The sequence below is a fragment of the Botrytis cinerea genome, chromosome 9, assembly GCF_000143535.2.
Source record: "Botrytis cinerea B05.10 chromosome 9, complete sequence".
NCBI classification, from domain to species: Eukaryota; Fungi; Ascomycota; class Leotiomycetes; order Helotiales; family Sclerotiniaceae; genus Botrytis; species Botrytis cinerea.
In genome coordinates this window covers 106,642-126,119 of record NC_037318.1, presented here as the reverse complement: position 1 = coordinate 126,119, position 19,478 = coordinate 106,642, and the positions used below count along the sequence as shown (strand labels likewise).

At 43.6% G+C, this 19,478-nt stretch overlaps 4 protein-coding genes across 5 annotated transcripts; 3 read left to right on the top strand and 1 right to left on the bottom strand.

Annotated features, from left to right (window-relative positions):
- The first annotated feature begins 285 nt into the window (after nt 1-285).
- On the top strand, nt 286-2,709 carry BCIN_09g00300 (hypothetical protein). Its single transcript, XM_024694849.1, has 2 exons — nt 286-1,243; nt 1,593-2,709. The coding sequence occupies exons 1-2, from the start codon at nt 1,081-1,083 to the stop codon at nt 2,363-2,365; spliced, it is 936 nt and encodes a 311-aa protein (XP_024550642.1). The 5' UTR covers nt 286-1,080; the 3' UTR covers nt 2,366-2,709.
- Nucleotides 2,710-3,929: 1,220 nt separating this feature from the next.
- On the top strand, nt 3,930-7,348 carry BCIN_09g00290 (hypothetical protein). The gene is made up of 4 exons (XM_024694848.1): nt 3,930-4,876; nt 4,954-5,454; nt 5,505-5,988; nt 6,090-7,348. The coding sequence occupies exons 1-4, from the start codon at nt 4,470-4,472 to the stop codon at nt 6,852-6,854; spliced, it is 2,157 nt and encodes a 718-aa protein (XP_024550641.1). The 5' UTR covers nt 3,930-4,469; the 3' UTR covers nt 6,855-7,348.
- A 954-nt stretch (nt 7,349-8,302) lies between these two features.
- BCIN_09g00280 (hypothetical protein) lies at nt 8,303-10,759 on the bottom strand. Of its 2 annotated transcripts, XM_024694847.1 has the most exons (8): nt 10,651-10,759; nt 10,471-10,539; nt 10,218-10,295; nt 9,783-9,851; nt 9,671-9,729; nt 9,512-9,616; nt 9,250-9,456; nt 8,303-9,195 (listed from the first exon to the last, which is right to left on the bottom strand). In XM_024694847.1, exons 3-8 carry the CDS (start codon nt 10,270-10,272, stop codon nt 9,070-9,072), a joined length of 621 nt encoding a protein of 206 aa, XP_024550639.1. In that variant the 5' UTR covers nt 10,273-10,295; nt 10,471-10,539; nt 10,651-10,759; the 3' UTR covers nt 8,303-9,069. The 2 variants fall into 2 exon arrangements, with proteins under 2 accessions (XP_024550639.1, XP_024550640.1); XM_024694846.1 differs by having other exon boundaries at nt 10,471-10,759.
- A 2,257-nt stretch (nt 10,760-13,016) lies between these two features.
- BCIN_09g00270 (hypothetical protein) lies at nt 13,017-19,384 on the top strand. Its single transcript, XM_001552568.2, has 2 exons — nt 13,017-13,755; nt 13,816-19,384. Exons 1-2 carry the CDS (start codon nt 13,692-13,694, stop codon nt 19,290-19,292), a joined length of 5,541 nt encoding a protein of 1,846 aa, XP_001552618.1. The 5' UTR covers nt 13,017-13,691; the 3' UTR covers nt 19,293-19,384.
- The last annotated feature ends 94 nt before the right edge of the window (nt 19,385-19,478 follow it).

Sequence of the window (19,478 nt, the reverse complement as noted above, 5' to 3'; positions counted from 1 at the left end):
GCACCATTTATAGAAGCATGAGATGACTGTTTCGCAGCAAGAGTAAAGATCGACAATAGTTACAGCATAACAAAATGGCTGGAGGACCCCGGATTTCATGCACTACAGCTTACCTGGAATATTCCGAGCCAACATATTGTGTCTGCTCAACAGTGCCACAACGTTGCGAATCCTGAGAAACGGAGGCTTAGGATGATAGTAATCATGAGGTCATAACTCATCGAGCTGATAGAGTCTGTACGAAGGTTGCACGATCTTTCCAGTTCTTGTTCTGTAAGACTTGTCGGTTTTCGTCTGTTTCGAATCTCTCGAGCATGTGAGTCTATTCAAATCGGCCTGCCCGTTTCATAACTGTTCCACGAACCGAGAAAAGACAGCTATTATAATATTGTAGCCTATGTTTTGTTAAATGCGCTGAGCTTATGAGCCACAGCTTCATTCGGTGTCAATGCTTCAACCATCACTTTCTATGTCTGCATCCTTCGAATAGCCCAGGCATAGGGAAGTTCAACAATAGCAGAAACATTGAAACTGAGGCCCATGGTAAGCATCGGCTGGAATTGGCCCCTTTGCCGGCAATTAAACTTGTCTGCTTTACAATAACAATTGGTGCTACTCACCCGAAATCCTACTCGATCCGGTCAGCAACTTGCCAGAAATATTTTGTCAAGCTTACCACAGCTTCTTTTTTTACTAAACTCTCACACTTGTTTGAGTCGTGTCAAGGAACCGATGATCATTTGTTCAATTCGCATCACTTGAGATATCTTGACGCTGCAAGTTTTGGTCTAAGTACGAAGGATTGGATCATCTTACGGCAGCGAGGCACGGAAAGATGACGGATATTGTGGAGGCAATGAATGTAGCGATGATTACCCAAATTTTGTTACAGAATATTGGTCTAAGAAAGACTCAGAAACTGGCACAGCAAATCTATAAAGATGCGCTTTCAACACTTGTGTCGAATCCAGTCCAAAAACATTATCCAACAACTTCATTCCACAAATATCCAGATACAACAAAACGCAATACTTTACTTTAGTATTCACACTTCTCTTTCTTCGGAATCTATCCATCATCATGAAGAATCTCAGCCTAATTGCTTCATTCCTCGCCCTTGCTGCGGCAACATCTGCCATTGGCACCTCTGACGCAGATCTCGAAGTTCGCGCGGATCCCGATGATCTTATGATCTTTGTGTGCAATGACGGCTTAGACGAGATATGCACCAACATGTGTTATGGTAATGGACTCTTTTTCATTCTTCTTCTTCTTCTTCTTCTTCTTCTTCTTCTTCTTCTTCTTCTTCTTCTTCTTCTTCTTCTTCTTCTTCTTCTTCTTCTTCTTCTTCTTCTTCTTCTTCTTCTTCTTCTTCTTCTTCTTCTTCTTCTTCTTCTTCTTCTTCTCTTCTTCTTCTTCTTCTTCTTCTTCTTCTTCTTCTTCTTCTTCTTCTTCTTCTTCTTCTTCTTCTTCTTCTTCTTCTTCTTCTTCTTCTTCTTCTTCTTCTTCTTCTTCTTCTTCTTCTTCTTCTTCTTCTTCTTCTCTAACCACTTCCTTTCCATGAATTCCCTAGTTGACACATTTGATTACAGGAGCTTTCTGTGCCGGAATAGGTGACAGTTTGCAATACGACAAACCTGACGCATCCACAAAGCGTAACCGCCGTAAAGCTGCCGGTTGCATCGCTTCAGGTGGTAACCGCTGCTCGGTCAAAAAGGGCCATGCTTCCGGGTTTCAATGCGATGAATATCCATTCGCATCGTCAATTCCCAGTAACGGTGCTACAACACGCCTCAATCGTTGCGTACCGGCCGCTCAAAATCGTAAGCAAGGCGGAATTATTAGCGCTTTTTACAAGAGCAGTTACTGCACGGGTAACAATGGCGGAAAGTGTACATTCACGGCCAAGTTTTCTAACTCTGGAGACATTGGCTACTGTAACTCAGAAGAATGTGACGCTGATGACGATAACGAGGTCATTGGCCCTGGTGGTACAGCGAATAATGGCGACTCGGCTGAAGATGGAACGGACGATGATCCAGATGCAGGTCAGAAAAAGAAGATGAAGATCAAGAGGCGCAATGGTCTCGGCAAGAGACTTCCTGGTGCACCTGTATATCGTACGAGCTCAGGCTTGGAGTTGGACATCCCCGGCGGTGCTATAATAGGACAACGGGCTTTTGTTGTCTTGCCACGCAATGCAACAATATGGGATGAGCAAGCTCAATTTGGAAACCCTGACCAAACGTCAGAGTTCCATGGCGATGAGGATGAAGATGAGGATGAGGAGGATTATGACTATATGTTGGCGAACTTGGAGGTTAGAGAAGACACGATTGTCGAGGAAATTGTTCCAGCTGCCTGAATTCAAGGAGAACTTTTTGTATGACAACACTGTAGCTAGAGTCTGAGAATGTTATAGAAGTGTAGTACAGAAGAAGGACAATCAAGCTTTCTTTAACGATTTCACTGGACAACGTAACAATCGCTTAAGTTTGATAAATCCGGGGAAACGGGCATAGTCAATTAGAGTTTAACATGCGTAACAGAGTAATTTGCATCCAGATGTTCGTCGAAATACATGAGATAGGGAGTAGGCTTTGCTCACAACATATCGATGAAGTTTCTTTGGAGAACCCTCAACAATGGACTGTCGAATAAATGAGATGAAGGTGTCTCAAGGAGGTTGAAATCATAAAGGTCAGGCCATGTTTGCTAGCGTCGGAGAGCTCTTCTTCAAACTCCGATCCGAAGAATCACCGACAATTGAACAACCTTAGACAGAACCAGCATAACAAAAGCATTGTGACTCCATTTCTTTCCAAAAACCATGTATTATGAAGTGCTTTGGAAAGATATCTTGTCTTCAACTGCCTTGCCTCATGAGAACATGCCTTTTGGTATGCAATTAATGGTTCGAGATCTAGAACCAGTGTTTGCTAGTCCTTGATTCCGCGCACATATGATGGCACACACGATGGCACATACCAATGACAAGTCCCTCGAGTTGAAGGACCAGACATTGAGAGTTTAGCCTCATTTTATTACCCTTGAGTGGAAGCGCGGCTCAGAACTTGTTGTACCAGAGAGCAAACACCAAAAAGATATCAGATGTGGAAAATGGAAATGGAATGATTTTCTTCGCTTGCATCCAAGTGAGATCGACATCTTGTCTTCAAGTGGACATTCTAAGAATTGACCTCAATCTCAAGTGATATTTAAATATGAAGAAATCACCCCTCTTATGATCTGACAGTACAGAGTATAAATATCTTCCAGCGCTTGCTGTCATCGAAATACTCTTCTCTCATCGTTCTCATCGTTGTCCAAGTCATTGTCGTAAGAGGGAATGACTGTGGTGAATCACTACATTAATTCATGATCGCGCATGCACACTTCTGTTCATATAGAGGTCGTAGGTCGTAGGTCTTGTCTGAATCATCTAGCTCTGGTATTGAAAATGCTAAAAGGTGGCATCGACCTGGCTGCACCGTTCAAAATTGTGGTTGGGGGCTTGTTTCGTTCCGCTACGGAATTAAACCACAGATTATTTCCCATCAGGAACTCTCTTATCAAACTTTCAGATTTCTTCAATAACTGCGGGGTAGAACTTTCCTTCAATAAATAATCCCTCGCAAACTCTGCATCAGTGAGCTTAGAGTGCTCTTGCCATCTCTGATCTACCACTCTTCTTTCAAGTGAATATCATGATCGAAATATTTTGACCTGTCTCAGACTTCAACTTATCATAGGAAACTTATGAAACATGTGCAGCGACGTCGGAGAATAGAGTGAATCCTCATTGTTGACTCCATTAACGGCGCTCCTATTGAGTCAGATGCCCATGTACAATGGTGATTCGGTAAAGAGGGGATTATTTGTGAAACAATTTGCAATCTTCATCCAGGACTTCATGCTCCAAGTATGAAGGAAGAGATATTCCAGTTACTATTGCCGATAAACAGAGTAGGAATCTTAGGAAGCCTTCTTTTTGATTCCTTATAATAAATTACAATCCTCGAAGATCTTAAACGCAAAGTTACCACAAGCCCACCTTGGAGATCAATGCCAGTACATTAACAAAATCATTCTCCGTGTAGATATCGCGTCTCCGCATCCGAAAATTTTACCGGAAATTTCTCGTCTCATATGACCCCCTCGAATAAAGCATTTACCGATTTCGGTCTTTTCTTGGCCCTGAAACACAAAACTAACCTGGTTTACCAATCAGGAGTGGATCAAGTTCTTCAACAATCACTTTAGCAAACCGTCGCAGATTTGCCAAGTCAATTTCTTCCATAAACTCTATTTTACAAATCCGTTTTTCTGCGATCCTCAATACACGCTGGCACAAACGGCTAACAGGCAAGAACCTCTTAACTTTTTTAATTTAACCTTCACGCTTCGCCGCATAAAGTTCGATCATACTGAGAGGCAAGTACGACGAAACCTTCAGAATACTCATAAAGATGGCAGGCTCTCTTGATATCGAGAAGAACCTCGCGGAGCTTCCTGCTGATGCTGAAGTTCTTCCGTCCACAATCTATCTTCCTCCGGGACAACTCGGTCGCGGATCTCCACAACTAATTGCTTGCAAAGGCTATAATCCTAAAGTGACCTCTCCAGCCTGCGATTCTATTGTCAAAGAATGCAACCTCGAATCAAGCGGATTGCAAGTTATGACCGACCACGACACAAACTCCCGACCCTTATTCTTCTCAAACTGGGCTCAAGAATGGGCTTTCGTATTTACGGTTATGCTTGCTTCATCCTCCACAACTATCATTCAGGGTGTCATTCTTATCATGACCAACTTGATTGGCGAAGGATTAAAAGCCTCTGCTCCTCAAGTAACCTGGATCGCAGCTGCAGTTGGGTAATTCTCCCATCCATATTCATATTTTCTATTCTCACAGATGTGGATCAAGTAGTGGGATGCTAACAATCTATTAGACTTGGCAGCGGTTCATTTATGCTTTTCTTCGGTAAGGTAGCGGACGAGCTGGGTCGAAAGATTCAGTTACTTATTGGATTACTATCTATGAGCGCCTTCTCTCTCGTCGCCGCTTGGAGTCCTGGTCCATACGAACTGATCGTCGTTTGTGGTCTTCTTGGAATGTGCACAGCAGCAATTGCTCCCCCAGCTCTTGGTATCCTCTTCGCCGCTTATCCAGAAGGTCGTCGAAGAAATATGGCATGTGGTGCTCTTGGCACTGGCAATCCGGTCGGCTTCATTCTAGGAAGTGTTTCATCAGGTCTCGCTGTTAAATACTATGGATGGAGAGCAAGTTTTGTCGTCATGGCTATCTTCTTCTTTCTTTTGGTTTTACTTGCTTTTTGGACGGTTCCGGTGATTACAAGAGTGGGTAGTAGATCGGATGCGATTCGAAGATTCGATTATGCTGGTTCTATATTCATTGTTTTGGCTGTCGCTTTGATATCAGCAGGATTGACGTAAGTGATTGATCATTTCCAACCCTACACTTATACTAATGATCCTACAGAGAAGGACCTCAAAGTGGTTGGCTATCGGTACACGTCGTCCTTTTACTTATATTTGGTGTATTCTTCATCCTTGGTTTTATTGCCTGGGAATACTTTTACGAAAACCCCCTTCTCGATCTCTCTGTTTGGCGCAACGGCAACTTTAGTCTTTGTGTAATCTGCATGGGATTCGGATACATGTCATTCATCACAAACGAATTCTGGATTGCATTATACATGCAAGATGTACAACATTACACGCCAATACAAATTGCTGCTCGTATGTTGCCTCAAGCAGTGGCAGGAGTATTTTGGAGTTTCTTGGGTCAATGGCTTGTTCAAGAGGTGCATGGAACCATTGTGATGGGTATTGGATCTTCGATGTACCTTGCGGGGGCAATTTTGTTGCTTTTCATCAAGGAAGATACATCATATTGGCTGTTTCTATTTCCGGCGCTCGTCATAACAGTTATTGGTGCGGATTTTCAATTCATCGTCGCGAATGTAAGTTTCCTGTCCTACCTTTCCTTTCCTACCTTTTCCTTCACATCACTTTTATTCTTTTTTCTCCTGGCATCCACCAACTCGTCTCTGACAAAATGCAGCTCTATGCAAATAAGCAAATGCCAACCCAAGCATCCCTCGGTGTCGGAATCATCCAAACAGCCTACAGACTCTCCATAACCATCGGTCTCGCCATCACATCCGCAGTCTTCAACACCGCCACTTCAAAAGAAGCAAGTATCGAAGATCCAACTCTACCCTATCGACGTGTCTACATCTGCTCCATCATATTTGCCGCCATCGGACTCGCATGTATCCCATTCATGCGAATCCAAACCCGCATCAGAGATAACACATCTACGCCACCTCGCCCAACAACTTTAAGATCAGATAACAACGCCAGTATGATTGTCAACTACTCTTCATCTCAATCCCATTATGACACCATACTCCGACAGCTCAATCTCCATCGCGAAAACCCCCTCAACATTGACGAACGAGTTCAGCGTGAACATCGTACCGAAATTAATAATGCCCAACGCTACGATCCTGCACTTCCTAGATCTATGACCATGAATGATATCGCTCAAGGACTTCTTCGTCTTCCTCGATGGAGTTGGGAAAATAGACCACGAGCAGGTTTCTGGAGAAGTCGTAGAGGTAGTCAATGTCACTGGGAGAGTAGTAATGGCGATATGTTTGAGATTTGCAAGAAGTGTAAGGAAGAGAGGAAGATCAAGGATGAAGAGGGTGCGTGGCAGGAGATTGACGAGGCAGGTAGGGATTGTGTTAAGGAGGGCGGAAGGGGTAAGGGCACGAGAGCTATGGAGTTGGAGGTTAAGGACGAGAGGAGATTTACTGTTTAGGGGGTTGTTTGCAAGGGGTTGTTGATGATGGGCGGCTGCATGAATGCGGGGATACCCACTTTGCTTTTGCGTGTGGAGATTTGCGGGTTCGAGCTAGATGTTTACTTGCTTGCTTGTTTGCGCTTCTGCTTACTTGCTTTCTGGCTTGCTTACTTTCCACAATTACCTATTGCTTCAACAACTTCGCTTACGGTCTACGCGAAATGGAATGGAATGGGATGGAGGAACGAACAAACGGGCGCAAATACGAACTTGGGATAACAACGCAAACATTGCGGAACAAACGACACGACGCAATAAAGCAAGAAACTGACGGACATACAAACAGAAGAATCATAAAAAGGAAAAAAAAACATGATACTACTTAGAGATACGACGATACGAGACAATACGGTAGATAGCGAGCAGGAGAGATGTGTATTGCCAGTTTCGGAGAGTAGATAGTTAGATAAAAAGTAGAATGAAATACAGTGCAATGAATGGGATGTTTTACACACACACACACACACACACACACACACACACACACACACACACATATATATATACACTGCCTTTTGGTGGGGCTTTGTGCCCGAGAGTTGATGAGAAAGAGAGGATAATGAAGATCAAGATCACTAGGATATACAGACATATATCTATATACATATCTATTTCGAGGATTTTTTATCAAGAGCTCATAGACACGTACTGGAAGTATATCTTCATCGTGTATATATATCTACTACCTCGGAGTTCAGAAAATGCCCTTTGATAACAACACAACACAACACAACACAACACAACACAACACAACAATACTCAAACCCAACCCCAACCCCATCCATCCATCAGATTTCCAAATTCAAATTCAAATTCAGATTCAAATCCAAATCCAAATCCAAATCCAAATCCAAATCCAAATCCGAACTCCCCACTCCTCAAAATTTCACCACCATATCACACTACACTTCAGCACACTACACACACCACATCATTTCATCCCACCTCCACCTCTAAATCCCAACAATAGCTAGCGATTCCCTCTACACAAGCAAGCAAAGCAAGCAAAGCAAGCAAAGTATTCCACGCGCCACCCCAGCTCTTCAACAGCACAGAGATTTGATATAAGTCCTCATCTCCCATCTCCCACATAAACATCCAAATACACCCCCCCTCTCCAAACCACACCTCAATCAATTCATTGCCGTTATCCCTCCCTTCCCCTTCCTCCCTCTTTCATACCCATTGCCAAAATCCACATCTATTTGATCGAATCCTACCCATCTCCACAGATCAATTCTGCTTTCTACCTATCTGTCCCAAATCCAAATTAACGTTCCTAGAAAAAATCTCCTAGCCTCAAATTCAAAATTACTCTTCCATCAATTACACACTCTCAAAGAAAACAACAGAAGAAAGTATCCCCTTCCTCCTCCCTCCTCTTCTTCAAGTAGACCCCTACCCCCTACCCCCTTTGTTCCTTAAATTCTAAAATTCCTTCACATTCATGTTGATCTTCACCAAACACCCTTCACATCATCAAAACTTCACCTAAAACAATCAAATTCGTTCTTCAAATATCTTGATTTTACTTCTTAATCTTATTCTTGTTCTTGTTCTTGTTCTCAAGCACTTCACTTTACTTTATCCGACCGCTCGCATGCATGCTTCTCCAGTGTCCCTTGACAGTGCCCACCAGATATCTTTATCCATCGATACCAATCTCCATAACTCAAGTCGTAGCCTCATGAATCATATGCTCCAGCAATCCATAAATCTCCTTTCTTTCCTTTACATCATGGAAATTTCATGGGGAATCAAGCATCGATCATCATCGAAACTTCATCCTTCGCAAAATAAATTAGAAAAGAAAAAACGCAAAATCTTGAGTGATATGACTTTTTGAATCCATCCGTGCCGATAGAAAGTTGGAAAAGCAAGAGCCAAACTCTAAACTCAGATATGGAAGCAACGCAGCATGAGACTCCAAAAGAGGAATAGGTATTTTACTTTTCAAAAGGAAATAAAAAATGAAAGGCGACAAATTTTTCCGAAGTCGCAAAAAATCGGTACAATTATACAAAGAGGTTATCTGTTCCCGTAATCCTTGAACGAAATTACCAGTCTTCGAAAAAATCCCTAGGGTTTTGTCGTTTCGTCATAATTCCTAACCGCGAATGTGTAGAATAGTCGACCTCGAGGTAGTCATGTGCCGTTCGTCAAGCACTTAAATTTATTCTTGGCCGAAAGCCTTCTTTCTCAAAGGGCAGTCAAGCTTCTCGTGGCCCTCTTGCTTGCACTCGTAGCATCTACGAGCCTCAGAGGTCTCTTGGCTGCAGTCACGGGACAAGTGACCAACCTGGAGGATTTGTTAGTGTACTGGTTGAATGTGAGATCTGTGTGGAAAACTTACTTCACCACAGTTGTAGCACTTTTGACCTTGGGTGCAGTCACGGGAAAGATGTCCGTAACCACCACATGAGAAGCAGGTTTGGCTTCCTTGACGGGCACCACCACCGAATCCACCACCGTATCCACCTTGGTTACCTCCGTAACCTTGGTTTCCACCATAGCCTCCAGCCTCTGGGCAGTTACGGGCGATGTGGCCGATCTTAGAGCACTGTAAAACAAATCGAGTCAGAAAGAGATCATGTAGTGAGAGTAACGCGTCTTACCTTGTAGCACTGTTGTCCACCACCACCACCGTATCCGCCACCACGTCCAGCACCCTCAGTTGGTGGGTTGGAGCAGTCCTTGGAGATGTGTCCGGAGGTACCGCACTAAAGAGTGTTAACAATTTTGAAGAATCGATTCCTGGAGAAGTCAAGACTTACTCTGTAGCAGACCTTCTCCTTTGGTCCCTCTGGGCAATCACGGCTCAAATGGCCTGGGTCTGAAAATATGTTAATATGATACTGAGTTGTTGATCGTGGGGTGATATCTTACTGTCGCAGTTGTAGCACTTTGGTGGTCCACGGCTTGGGCATTCACGGGCTTGGTGACCCTCAGTTCCGCCTATAATTTTTTGCCATCAGCTTGAATTCCACGATACAATCAAATGATATTCGTATGATGTCCCGAAGATGCCAGAAGATATTGATTTGGAGCAGAGAATGTTGGATGCACGGTCGGTTGTGCAGGCGTGTGGTTGCAGAGTTTTCGTTGGAAAGAATTGTCTGTTGATCCAACGTTCCAAACATCAACCACCAGTTTCCGGCAGATGATGACATTCGAATAGTATCTTGAGCAATTATTTGTCCTCTAGGATGTTTCTTCTTGTTCTTCTGACATGTTGATGGATTGCAAAGTCGAATTTGTAGGAGAATGGGAGTTTCGACTTGAGGAATGAAGGGACAAGGTAAGAATATGATCCTAACTCACAGGTGAAGCATCCACGGTTTGGGGCACCGCCTTGTAGAGATGTGAAAGAATCCATTATGATTGGAGTGTGTGAGGTTTCTGTATTGAATTGAGGACCTGGTTAGTATTTTCAATCCGTCAAGGTAAACAAGTGAAGCTCTGATGGGTTGATGGAGTGTAGAAAGTTTTGAAGGGATTTCAAGTTCGAAGTGGGTTGAAGTGGGGTTGAGAGGAGGATAGGGAAAAAACCATGCGACAAACAATCGCCACTTACAGTTTTGATGAGAGAATTGATTGAGGTTGGTCTTGAGAGGGATGAGAGAGAACTTGATTAACAAAGTCTCTTGCGGGAAGTATCTGGTGTCAGTTGCAAAGAATTTTCTTGGGACTGAGATGTTTCTTGAAAGAGAATGAAATCTTTTGTATGGACGAGTCAAGGGTTTGGGGAAAGTACCGAATTCGAATTATATCCAAGCTCTTTACTTGATTCTCTCTTAGCCCGATTTAATTTTTAGTTTTTAGTGTTTAGTTTTTAATTTTTAATTTTTTCCTATTTTTTTCTCGGTTGGAAGGTTTTTCTTCTCATTGTGCGCAGATGTGGCGTTACTGATCATGTATTTTTAATGTATTTAATGTATTTTTAATGGGGAATGTTGCATATTGTCGCCAAATCACAGGTCCGGCAAGATTCCCAGCGTTTTAGCACAAGTAAAGCTTGGGGTTTGAGCTGATTTCGGTCAATCCAACGAATCAGAATGAATCGTGCCCTGTATATTGCATCGAGGGGCGGAGAGAGGCAAAAGGGAAGAGGAAGAGAAAGAGAAAGAGAAAGAGAAAGAGGGGTAGTTGTGTGTGTAATGTGCTGTATAGGTATAAGAGAGATGTATAATATATGTCACATATATCATATATATCGTATATATCGTATATATCGTATATATCGTATATATCGTATATATCGTATATATCGTATATACATGGAATAGGAATGTGGAATATGGAATATGGAATATGGAATGGATACATAGGGCTTCCCGTTGGTTTTACGAAGTAGATAGGAGGTATTCAATAGATTACAGATTATAAGAAGAATGGCGGTCAATACATTTCAAGGTATGCAGTCTGTAGGTATGTGTATCACACCTATGAAGTTTCCCATATTTGAATCTTTTCATTCCATCCCTCTTTCTCCAACGGTTGCTCTTCTCTCACCTCTTCTCTCACCTCTTCTCTTACCTCTCTCTCCTCTCCTTTCCCCCTTCTCCTTTTCCTCTCCCCCTCCCCCCTCCCCCCTCCCCCCTCCCCCCTCCCCTCTCGCCGTCCAACCTCAATCATCCAAGGGTCCGTTTTATTTCGGCCCGGGGCTCTCAGCATAAACATTCCCTCCCGTACGGATAAGTGCCGGTATCTCCCTACCTGCCGGAGCCTGCCTACCTAGATGGAAGCAACGAATTCATTGCGTCTTCACAACTACCAACCGTACAACAACAGTGCAACAGCATACACCGTTATTCAATATCGAAAAGATACCCTCTGATGAGATGGATTCATCAATTGGATCGACATGATGCATTGTAACATATCACGACTTCAGGTCTAACTATCCAAAGTGTCTATGTGTTCAGCTATCTAATGTCTACAACCCATTGGCATGTCTCGAATACAGAAAATCACACATCAATTCTCCATATGACCTAGATACACAACCATGTGTTGCCACAGAAACAACATTTCCACCATCACTCGCTCTTGTTCCCTAGGTACAGATATACATACCCATATACATACATACATACATACACATACATGAAAGGGACCCTTGATCATCGTGGCGGGTAGATACATCTGGGGTTACGGATTACAACAGATCGTAATCTTTCACGCAACCGGATTCTTTTGATAGGTTCCCCGAAGCTTCGGTAATCCCATTCTTGATAACGACAATTGGGAGAGGGGTTACACATTGAATACTTGGGTAGCACACGATGTAAGTGGCTGTCAATCTTCTCGTCGTACATCATAAGATTTTCACGGAATTGGCGCCCGAGAGACGTGAGTGTAAAAGGCAGCAGGAGATTACTCGACGGGATATTCAATATTTGGTCCTGATTCTTCGGATTTGGATCAAACGGTGCTCAAGTGTGATGGCGGGGGAGATGTATTGTCTGGTATCCTAGCCTCTCCTTTCACCAGCAAGAGTAATAAGGGATTGTTCCGGTGTGCGGTGTCTCTGCGCACACACTTGTGAAAGGGGTTCTCTCGAGGCCGGGATTGAGACGTGTTTTGACAAATATCGATATGTGAAGAGTATATGTGTGTATGTGTGTACTCCGTATGTGTGTGGTAGATGTTCCTATTCTCTTCCGTGTCGATATACGTAACCAGAACAGGACACCGAGAGCATCTAGCGAATATCAAAATGCGAAGTATCAGAATGGTCATACCTGATTAGTAAAGAAGTTGAAGTCTTAAGCAAGCCATGCATCGAGGGAAGAGGGCGCTTCTAGTATTACATCTGCTCAACGTGCTGTTGAGCGAGTATGGGTTCGCATCCATACTTCACTTCATGCTTTCCTTCGTACTCCACAAAATTCTATCCATCGTAGGAGTCATAGCATGATGTAAAGTGCAGTGCGGTATAAGTGGTAACATATACATACCGCCGCCCGGTACATAGAAATTCCACCTCAATCTTCCTTCCGAGCCAATCAATCAAGAGAATGTAGGCTAAGGTCACGTTATGTTTTACTTTACTCACCCCTCGAAACCAATCCCTCTATTGATTTGTTCGTCTTTGGGATCTGACAGTATCAACAGCCAGGATAACGTCCTCCCTCCCTTCATCTTGTTTTCCTGTCGAATCTAAACAAACCCAAGGGGACGCGAGGTTTGCCCCGGCGACGCGCCTGTCAACAGTGAAATATTCCTGGCAGATACCCTGAGACCTGTGCCACATCATCTGATATTAAAATATTTACGAAATTCTGTACAATCTCCAAGTTCTGACAAGCTTCAGTTCGACATTCATTTGGATCCCATAGCATACCATACCATACCATACCGTACCCTACCCATTGTCTTACTTCAAAACTAATACACCCACCACTACTTCAACACACCTAAAATATCCCTTATTGTTATTTTAAGAAATCCACCCAGGTAACTTCATCCAGGCGCATACATAGTCCATATTGACGCCGGGTATCCATAAGAAACCTAAAAAGCAAATAATTCCGCAATCCCTAAATTCCTAAATTCCTATTGACGACATCTCACGATAACAACAATGATAACCACGATACTCTGATCAATTTAACGACCTTCCTTTTCTCTTTCGATGATTCAGTCAGTCTGACCCGCATTATCCGTTGGACATCTGTCTGTTCGACCACAATCTACGATTCCTTGAACCAAACAACATCTCTCGCGGAAATAGCGGCTGTGAAAGGAGAGCTTTCCAGAGGGGACAATCTGGACTATTGAACATCTGCAAACATGGCGCCCGGTGGTGGTGGAAATATTAAAGTCGTTGTGCGGTGTAGGCCGTTCAACAGTAGAGGTATGCGGTGGATATGTTGTCAAACCCCATTTTTGTGTCAGGACTGATACCTCGGGATAGAGATCGATCGCGGAGCAAAATGTATAGTGCAAATGAAAGATGCGCAAACGGTCATCACCCCACCAGAAGGGCATGAGGCGAAATCAAGAGATGCAAAGGGTGGAAAGGCTGATACGGGCCAGAAGGTTTTCGCATTCGATCGTTCATACTGGTCCTTTGACAAAAATGATCCGAGTTACGCAGGACAAGACAACCTCCATACGGATTTGGGAAAGCCTCTTTTGGATAATGCCTTTCAGGGTTACAACAATTGTATCTTCGCATATGGTCAGACGGGTTCGGGAAAATCTTACTCGATGATGGGATATGGAAAAGATGCTGGTGTCATTCCAAAAATTTGTCAGGACATGTTTGAGAGGATAGGAGAATTACAACAGGACAAACATCTGAAATGCACAGTCGAGGTATCATATCTGGAAATTTACAACGAACGAGTACGAGATCTTCTAAACCCATCGACAAAAGGCAACCTGAAAGTTCGAGAACATCCCTCGACGGGACCATATGTGGAAGACTTGGCGAAATTGGTTGTGAGTAGCTTTCAAGAGATTGAAAACTTGATGGATGAGGGCAATAAAGCCCGTACCGTTGCAGCTACGAACATGAACGAAACTTCTAGTAGAAGTCATGCTGTCTTCACTTTGACTTTGACTCAGAAACGATTGGATGTTGAAACAAAGATGGCAATGGAAAAGGTTGCGAAAATTAGTTTGGTCGATTTGGCTGGTTCCGAGCGAGCAAATTCTACGGGTGCAACTGGAGCTCGATTGAAAGAAGGTGCGGAGATTAATAGATCTCTATCGACGCTTGGTAGAGTTATTGCTGCGCTGGCCGACTTATCGGAAGGAAAGAAGAAGAAAGTGGGAAAGGGGAATCAAGTCCCTTACCGAGACAGTGTGTTGACTTGGCTTCTGAAAGATTCCCTGGGAGGAAATAGTATGACAGCTATGATTGCAGCTATTAGTCCTGCAGATATAAATTTCGATGAAACTTTAAGTACCTTGCGATATGCTGATAGTGCGAAGAGAATCAAGAATCACGCCGTTGTAAACGAGGATGCGAATGCTCGTATGATCCGTGAGTTGAAAGAAGAATTGGCTCAATTGCGAGGTAAATTGACAGGTGGTGGGGGTGGCGGAGGAGGGGGAGGCCCGGCAGATGAGATTTATGCAGAAGGTACACCTTTGGAGAAGCAAATGGTCACAATTGTTTCATCAGACGGTGCTGTGAAGAAGGTATCGAAAGCGGAAATCACCGAACAACTCAATCAGAGCGAGAAACTATACTCAGATCTTAATCAGACTTGGGAGGAGAAATTACAAAAAACTGAGGAAATTCACAAAGAGCGAGAAGCGGCCCTGGAAGAATTGGGTATCAGTATCGAGAAGGGATTTGTTGGATTACATACGCCAAAGAAGATGCCTCATCTTGTGAATTTGTCCGACGATCCACTGCTAGCAGAATGTCTTGTGTACAACCTCAAACCTGGGTCAACCTCGGTTGGAAATGTCGATACAAATGCAGCCCACGCGGCGGAAATTCGACTTAATGGAACTCGTATATTACATGAGCATTGCACTTTTGAGAATGTCGATAATGTGGTGACTCTTACACCAACTGAAGGGGCAGCAGTGATGGTTAATGGGCAAAGAGTTGAAAAGCCGACTCGGCTGAGGAGTGGTTTCAGAGTTATTCTTGGCGACTTTCATATCTTTAGGTTCAATAATCCAACGGAGGCTCGAGCGGAACGCGCAGAGCAGAGCCTTCTGCGGCATTCTGTAACTGCTAACCAATTAGAAAATTTCAAGGATTGGGACAAATTCTCGCCTTCATCTACCCCTCGGCCAGCCCATGATCGAACATTCAGCAAAGCTATCTCCGACCTCGATTTCGATGGTAGTAGTCGAGCAGATTCCCCAGTGCCTGGGCGAGGTCTTTCTGATTGGTCATTAGCAAGGCGTGAGGCAGCTGGTGCTATTTTAGGAACCGATCAGAAGATTGCAGGTCTGTCCGATGAGGAGCTCAACGTTTTATTTGAGGATGTTCAAAGAGCAAGGGCTGAACGTGCAACTGCAAACTTGGAAGATGATCTAGACTCGGTAACCTCTTATCCTATGCGAGAAAAGTATCTTTCAAACGGCACTTTGGATAACTTCTCTTTGGACACTGCACTGACAATGCCATCGACACCCAAGCAAGGAGAAGTCGAAGACAGAATGCGTGAAGTTAAAGAGGAAATGCAAGTCCAGTTAGAAAAGCAAAGAGAAGAATTCCAGGAACAACTCGAGATAGCCAAAACCTCAAATGTCGAGGTTGAGGAAATCAAAAAGGAAAAAGTGAGAATGGAAGAGACGCTCAGAGAAGTTAAGGAGGAGATGCTCAAACAATTGGAGGTTCAACGAAAAGAATATGAAGAAAAGTTACAAGAGTTGTCCCCGGTAAAATCGGGGCCAGATGGACCACCTCCACTATCAGAGAAAGAAATTGTGGTTGCCGAGAAAGTTGCAAAACATTGGCAAGGGCGAAGATATGTTCGAATGGCTGAAGCTGTATTTCAGAATGCAGCAATTTTGAAGGAAGCCCAAATAATGAGTCACGAAATGGATGAGAATGTTGTTTTTCAATTTGCTGTTGTTGACATAGGGCACGCTTTATGTTCTTCTTATGATATGGTTCTTAATGATATAGAGGGAGATGATTTTCATCTCGAAGATGCAACAAAACCTTGCATCGGCGTACGGGTAATAGACTACAGGAATAATGTGGCTCATCTATGGAGTCTTGATAAACTTCAGGATCGTATCCGGAAGATGAGGCAAATGCATCAATATCTTGATCGACCGGAATACCTTCAACATTTTCGACTCGACAATCCTTTTATGGAAACTTGTATGCCACAGTATACACATGTTGGAGATGTTGATGTCCCTCTATCAGCAGTTTTCGAGAGTCGAGTTCAAGACTTTACTCTTGATGTTCTATCACCATTTACAATGCATGCTATTGGTATCATCAAGCTCTCGTTGGAACCATCTTCAGCAAAAGCCCCTTCGAACACCTTGAAGTTTAATGTTGTTATGCATGAAATGATAGGGTTCGCTGAGCGGGAAGGGACAGAAGTCCACGGTCAATTGTTCATACCTCCCGCTTCGAATGAAGGTGGTGTTACAACGACTCAGATGATTAAAGATTTTGATGAAGGTCCAATCCGATTCGAAAGCGTTCATAGTATGAGCGTCCCAATGTTTGGTCCTACAGATGTTTCTCTTCGTGTGGCCATTTTTGCCAAAGTTTCATCAATGCATTTAGATAAACTTTTAAGTTGGGACGATATGCGAGACAACATTCCCCAACCCAAGAAGAAGCGGAAAGGTGCTCGTATAGCAGAGTCGCAGTTTTATTCTGAAGAGAAACATGATGTATTTGCTAAAGTTCAAATACTAGAGTTAGCCGAAAGTGGCGATTATCCAGCTGTTGAAGTTATTCAAACAAGTGAGCTTGATCAAGGAACATTCCAACTTCATCAAGGTCTACAACGTAGAATTGCTGTTACCTTGACGCATAATTCCGGTGATGCTTTGCCTTGGTCGGATGTCACTGGTTTACGCGTAGGACGAATTCAACTCGTTGATCATATTGGGAAAAGTCCAGATCTCAGCTCCCCTTCGACTCCTCCCCTTTACCTCAAATTACTTTCCAAGCCTATTGTTAAAGCAAATGCAAACGGCACAAGCAATGTTTGCATCGTCGGAAAATGGGACTCGAGTGCCCACGAATCTTTACTTCTTGATCGAGTAACGGCAGATAAATACAAAGTTCAAATGTCCCTTTCATGGGACGTGAAATCTGAGAAATTGTCTCGCCTAATGACTTTCAATATGGATGTTTGCTCTCAAATCATGTCGCGTAATTATGTTCGTTCTACATCGATGTTTGCATCATTATTTCAAAGTGTACGGATTGTTCATTCTATGACTAGTATTTACTCTATCTCTGTTCGGCCAGTGGCCGTGAAGAGAGCGGGTGATTTGTGGAGAATGAATACATCGGAAGATTATGTTAAAGGAGAAGAAGCTCTTACGAACTGGACACCGAGAGGTATTAGTTTGGTTAAGGATTTCATTTCGGCAAGGAGGAAAAGACAAAGATTGGCGGAAATCGATGCTGCTCAGCCTTTATTGAGACGTATCGCATCATCGCCAGTACCAATAACAATACCAGCTCCTTCTATTCCACAGGTTGTTGAACTAGATCCAGCCGATATACCACTTCCTGTCAGTCCGCCAGCTACAACGGAAAATTTTCCATCCCCATTATCGATAGATGAGGCACTCCCATCATCTGTGGATGGAAATGCTCTAGGTATACATCGAGACGGTCAATTCAATAATGAAATCACGGAAAAGATCGAGTCTGCCATTGACACTGGTTCTATCCCTCATGACCCAAGCCAAGAACAAGAAAAGCCCCAGAATCAATCCGAATACAACCCACATCAAACCGCTCTTCTTCAAAAGTTTACTAAATACTTCCATCTCTGCCGCGATCCATCAACAACCATTCTTACACCGACTAATATTGAACCGCCTATCAACGGTTCACCCGCTCCATCTCTCTTCCACACAACCTCTTTCACATCCAATACTTCCCGCTCAAACTCACCCCGTCCATCAAATTTCTCAAATTCACTCCACCCATCCACCGCCAACTCCCGCCAAACATCTCGATCTCGACAAACCTCGCCGATTCCACACGCTCATCCTAAACCATCCATACCTCAGCATCTCGCCACTATTTCTCAGATCAAAAAGAATCCCAGTGTGCTCAAAGCGGGGATGCTCTTAGTTCCTTCCGCAGATAGTACGAAATGGATACGCAGATTCGTGGAGCTCAGACGACCGTATCTGCATATTCATGCGGTCGCGGGCCCCAATAGTGGGGAGGAGGTAAATGTGGTTGGATTGAGAAATGCAAGGGTGGACCATAGTCCTGAGATTGCAAAATTGTTGAGAAATGAAAGACAGGGCGGGAGTGGAAATGCAAGTCGGAATAGTAGTCCTGCGAGTGCGGGTGCACAGCAAAGTTGGAGTAATAACGGCATAGGAGGTATCTATGGGTATGGAGGGCGAGGAAGGAGCGGAAGTGGAATGGGCATGGGGATCATGGGATATGGCGGGAGAGGAAACGGCAATGCGAATGGCAATGGTAATGGAGAGAGTAGAAGAGAAATAGAAGAAACGGTATTTGCAGTCTACGGAACAAATAACACGTGGTTGTTTAGAGCGAGGAGCGAGAGGGAAAAAGTAGAGTGGATTTGGAAAATCGATCAGGGCTATTTCTCTGGTGGTGGGGGCAGAGCTGGCAATGGAAGTGGGAATAATAGTAGAGGGAGGAGAGATGATGGGAGTGGAGATAGCGATGATGTAGATGCGGAGGTGGATGTGGATGTGGATCGAGAGGATTATCTGGCGGATTAATCGTAATACAATGTCACCTCTCAAATTGATGAAATTTGGCTGTTTGGTCATTATCATTAGATGAACGAATGAATAAATGAATGAATGAATGAATGAATGAATGAATGAATGAATGAATGAATGAATGAATGAATGAATGGGAAGGTCCGGATTCCACCTCCACACCCACTTCTACCTCCAGTCCTG

What these genes read in the sequence shown, in the direction of transcription:
- BCIN_09g00290 (XM_024694848.1), top strand. Translation starts at nt 4,470, where the DNA reads ATGGCAGGCTCTCTTGATATCGAGAAGAACCTCGCGGAGCTTCCTGCT. An exon ending in TGGATCGCAGCTGCAGTTGG is followed by an intron (nt 4,877 to 4,953) that starts GTAATTCTCCCA and finishes ACAATCTATTAG; the next exon opens with ACTTGGCAGCGGTTCATTTA. An exon ending in TTCAATTCATCGTCGCGAAT is followed by an intron (nt 5,989 to 6,089) that starts GTAAGTTTCCTG and finishes GACAAAATGCAG; the next exon opens with CTCTATGCAAATAAGCAAAT.
- BCIN_09g00280 (XM_024694846.1), bottom strand. Translation starts at nt 10,272, where the DNA reads ATGGATTCTTTCACATCTCTACAAGGCGGTGCCCCAAACCGTGGATGC. An exon ending in GTGGACAACAGTGCTACAAG is followed by an intron (nt 9,457 to 9,511) that starts GTAAGACGCGTT and finishes TTTGTTTTACAG; the next exon opens with TGCTCTAAGATCGGCCACAT. An exon ending in AGTGCTACAACTGTGGTGAA is followed by an intron (nt 9,196 to 9,249) that starts GTAAGTTTTCCA and finishes CAAATCCTCCAG; the next exon opens with GTTGGTCACTTGTCCCGTGA.
- BCIN_09g00270 (XM_001552568.2), top strand. Translation starts at nt 13,692, where the DNA reads ATGGCGCCCGGTGGTGGTGGAAATATTAAAGTCGTTGTGCGGTGTAGG. An exon ending in TAGGCCGTTCAACAGTAGAG is followed by an intron (nt 13,756 to 13,815) that starts GTATGCGGTGGA and finishes ACCTCGGGATAG; the next exon opens with AGATCGATCGCGGAGCAAAA.
- BCIN_09g00300 (XM_024694849.1), top strand. Translation starts at nt 1,081, where the DNA reads ATGAAGAATCTCAGCCTAATTGCTTCATTCCTCGCCCTTGCTGCGGCA. An exon ending in ATGCACCAACATGTGTTATG is followed by an intron (nt 1,244 to 1,592) that starts GTAATGGACTCT and finishes ATTTGATTACAG; the next exon opens with GAGCTTTCTGTGCCGGAATA.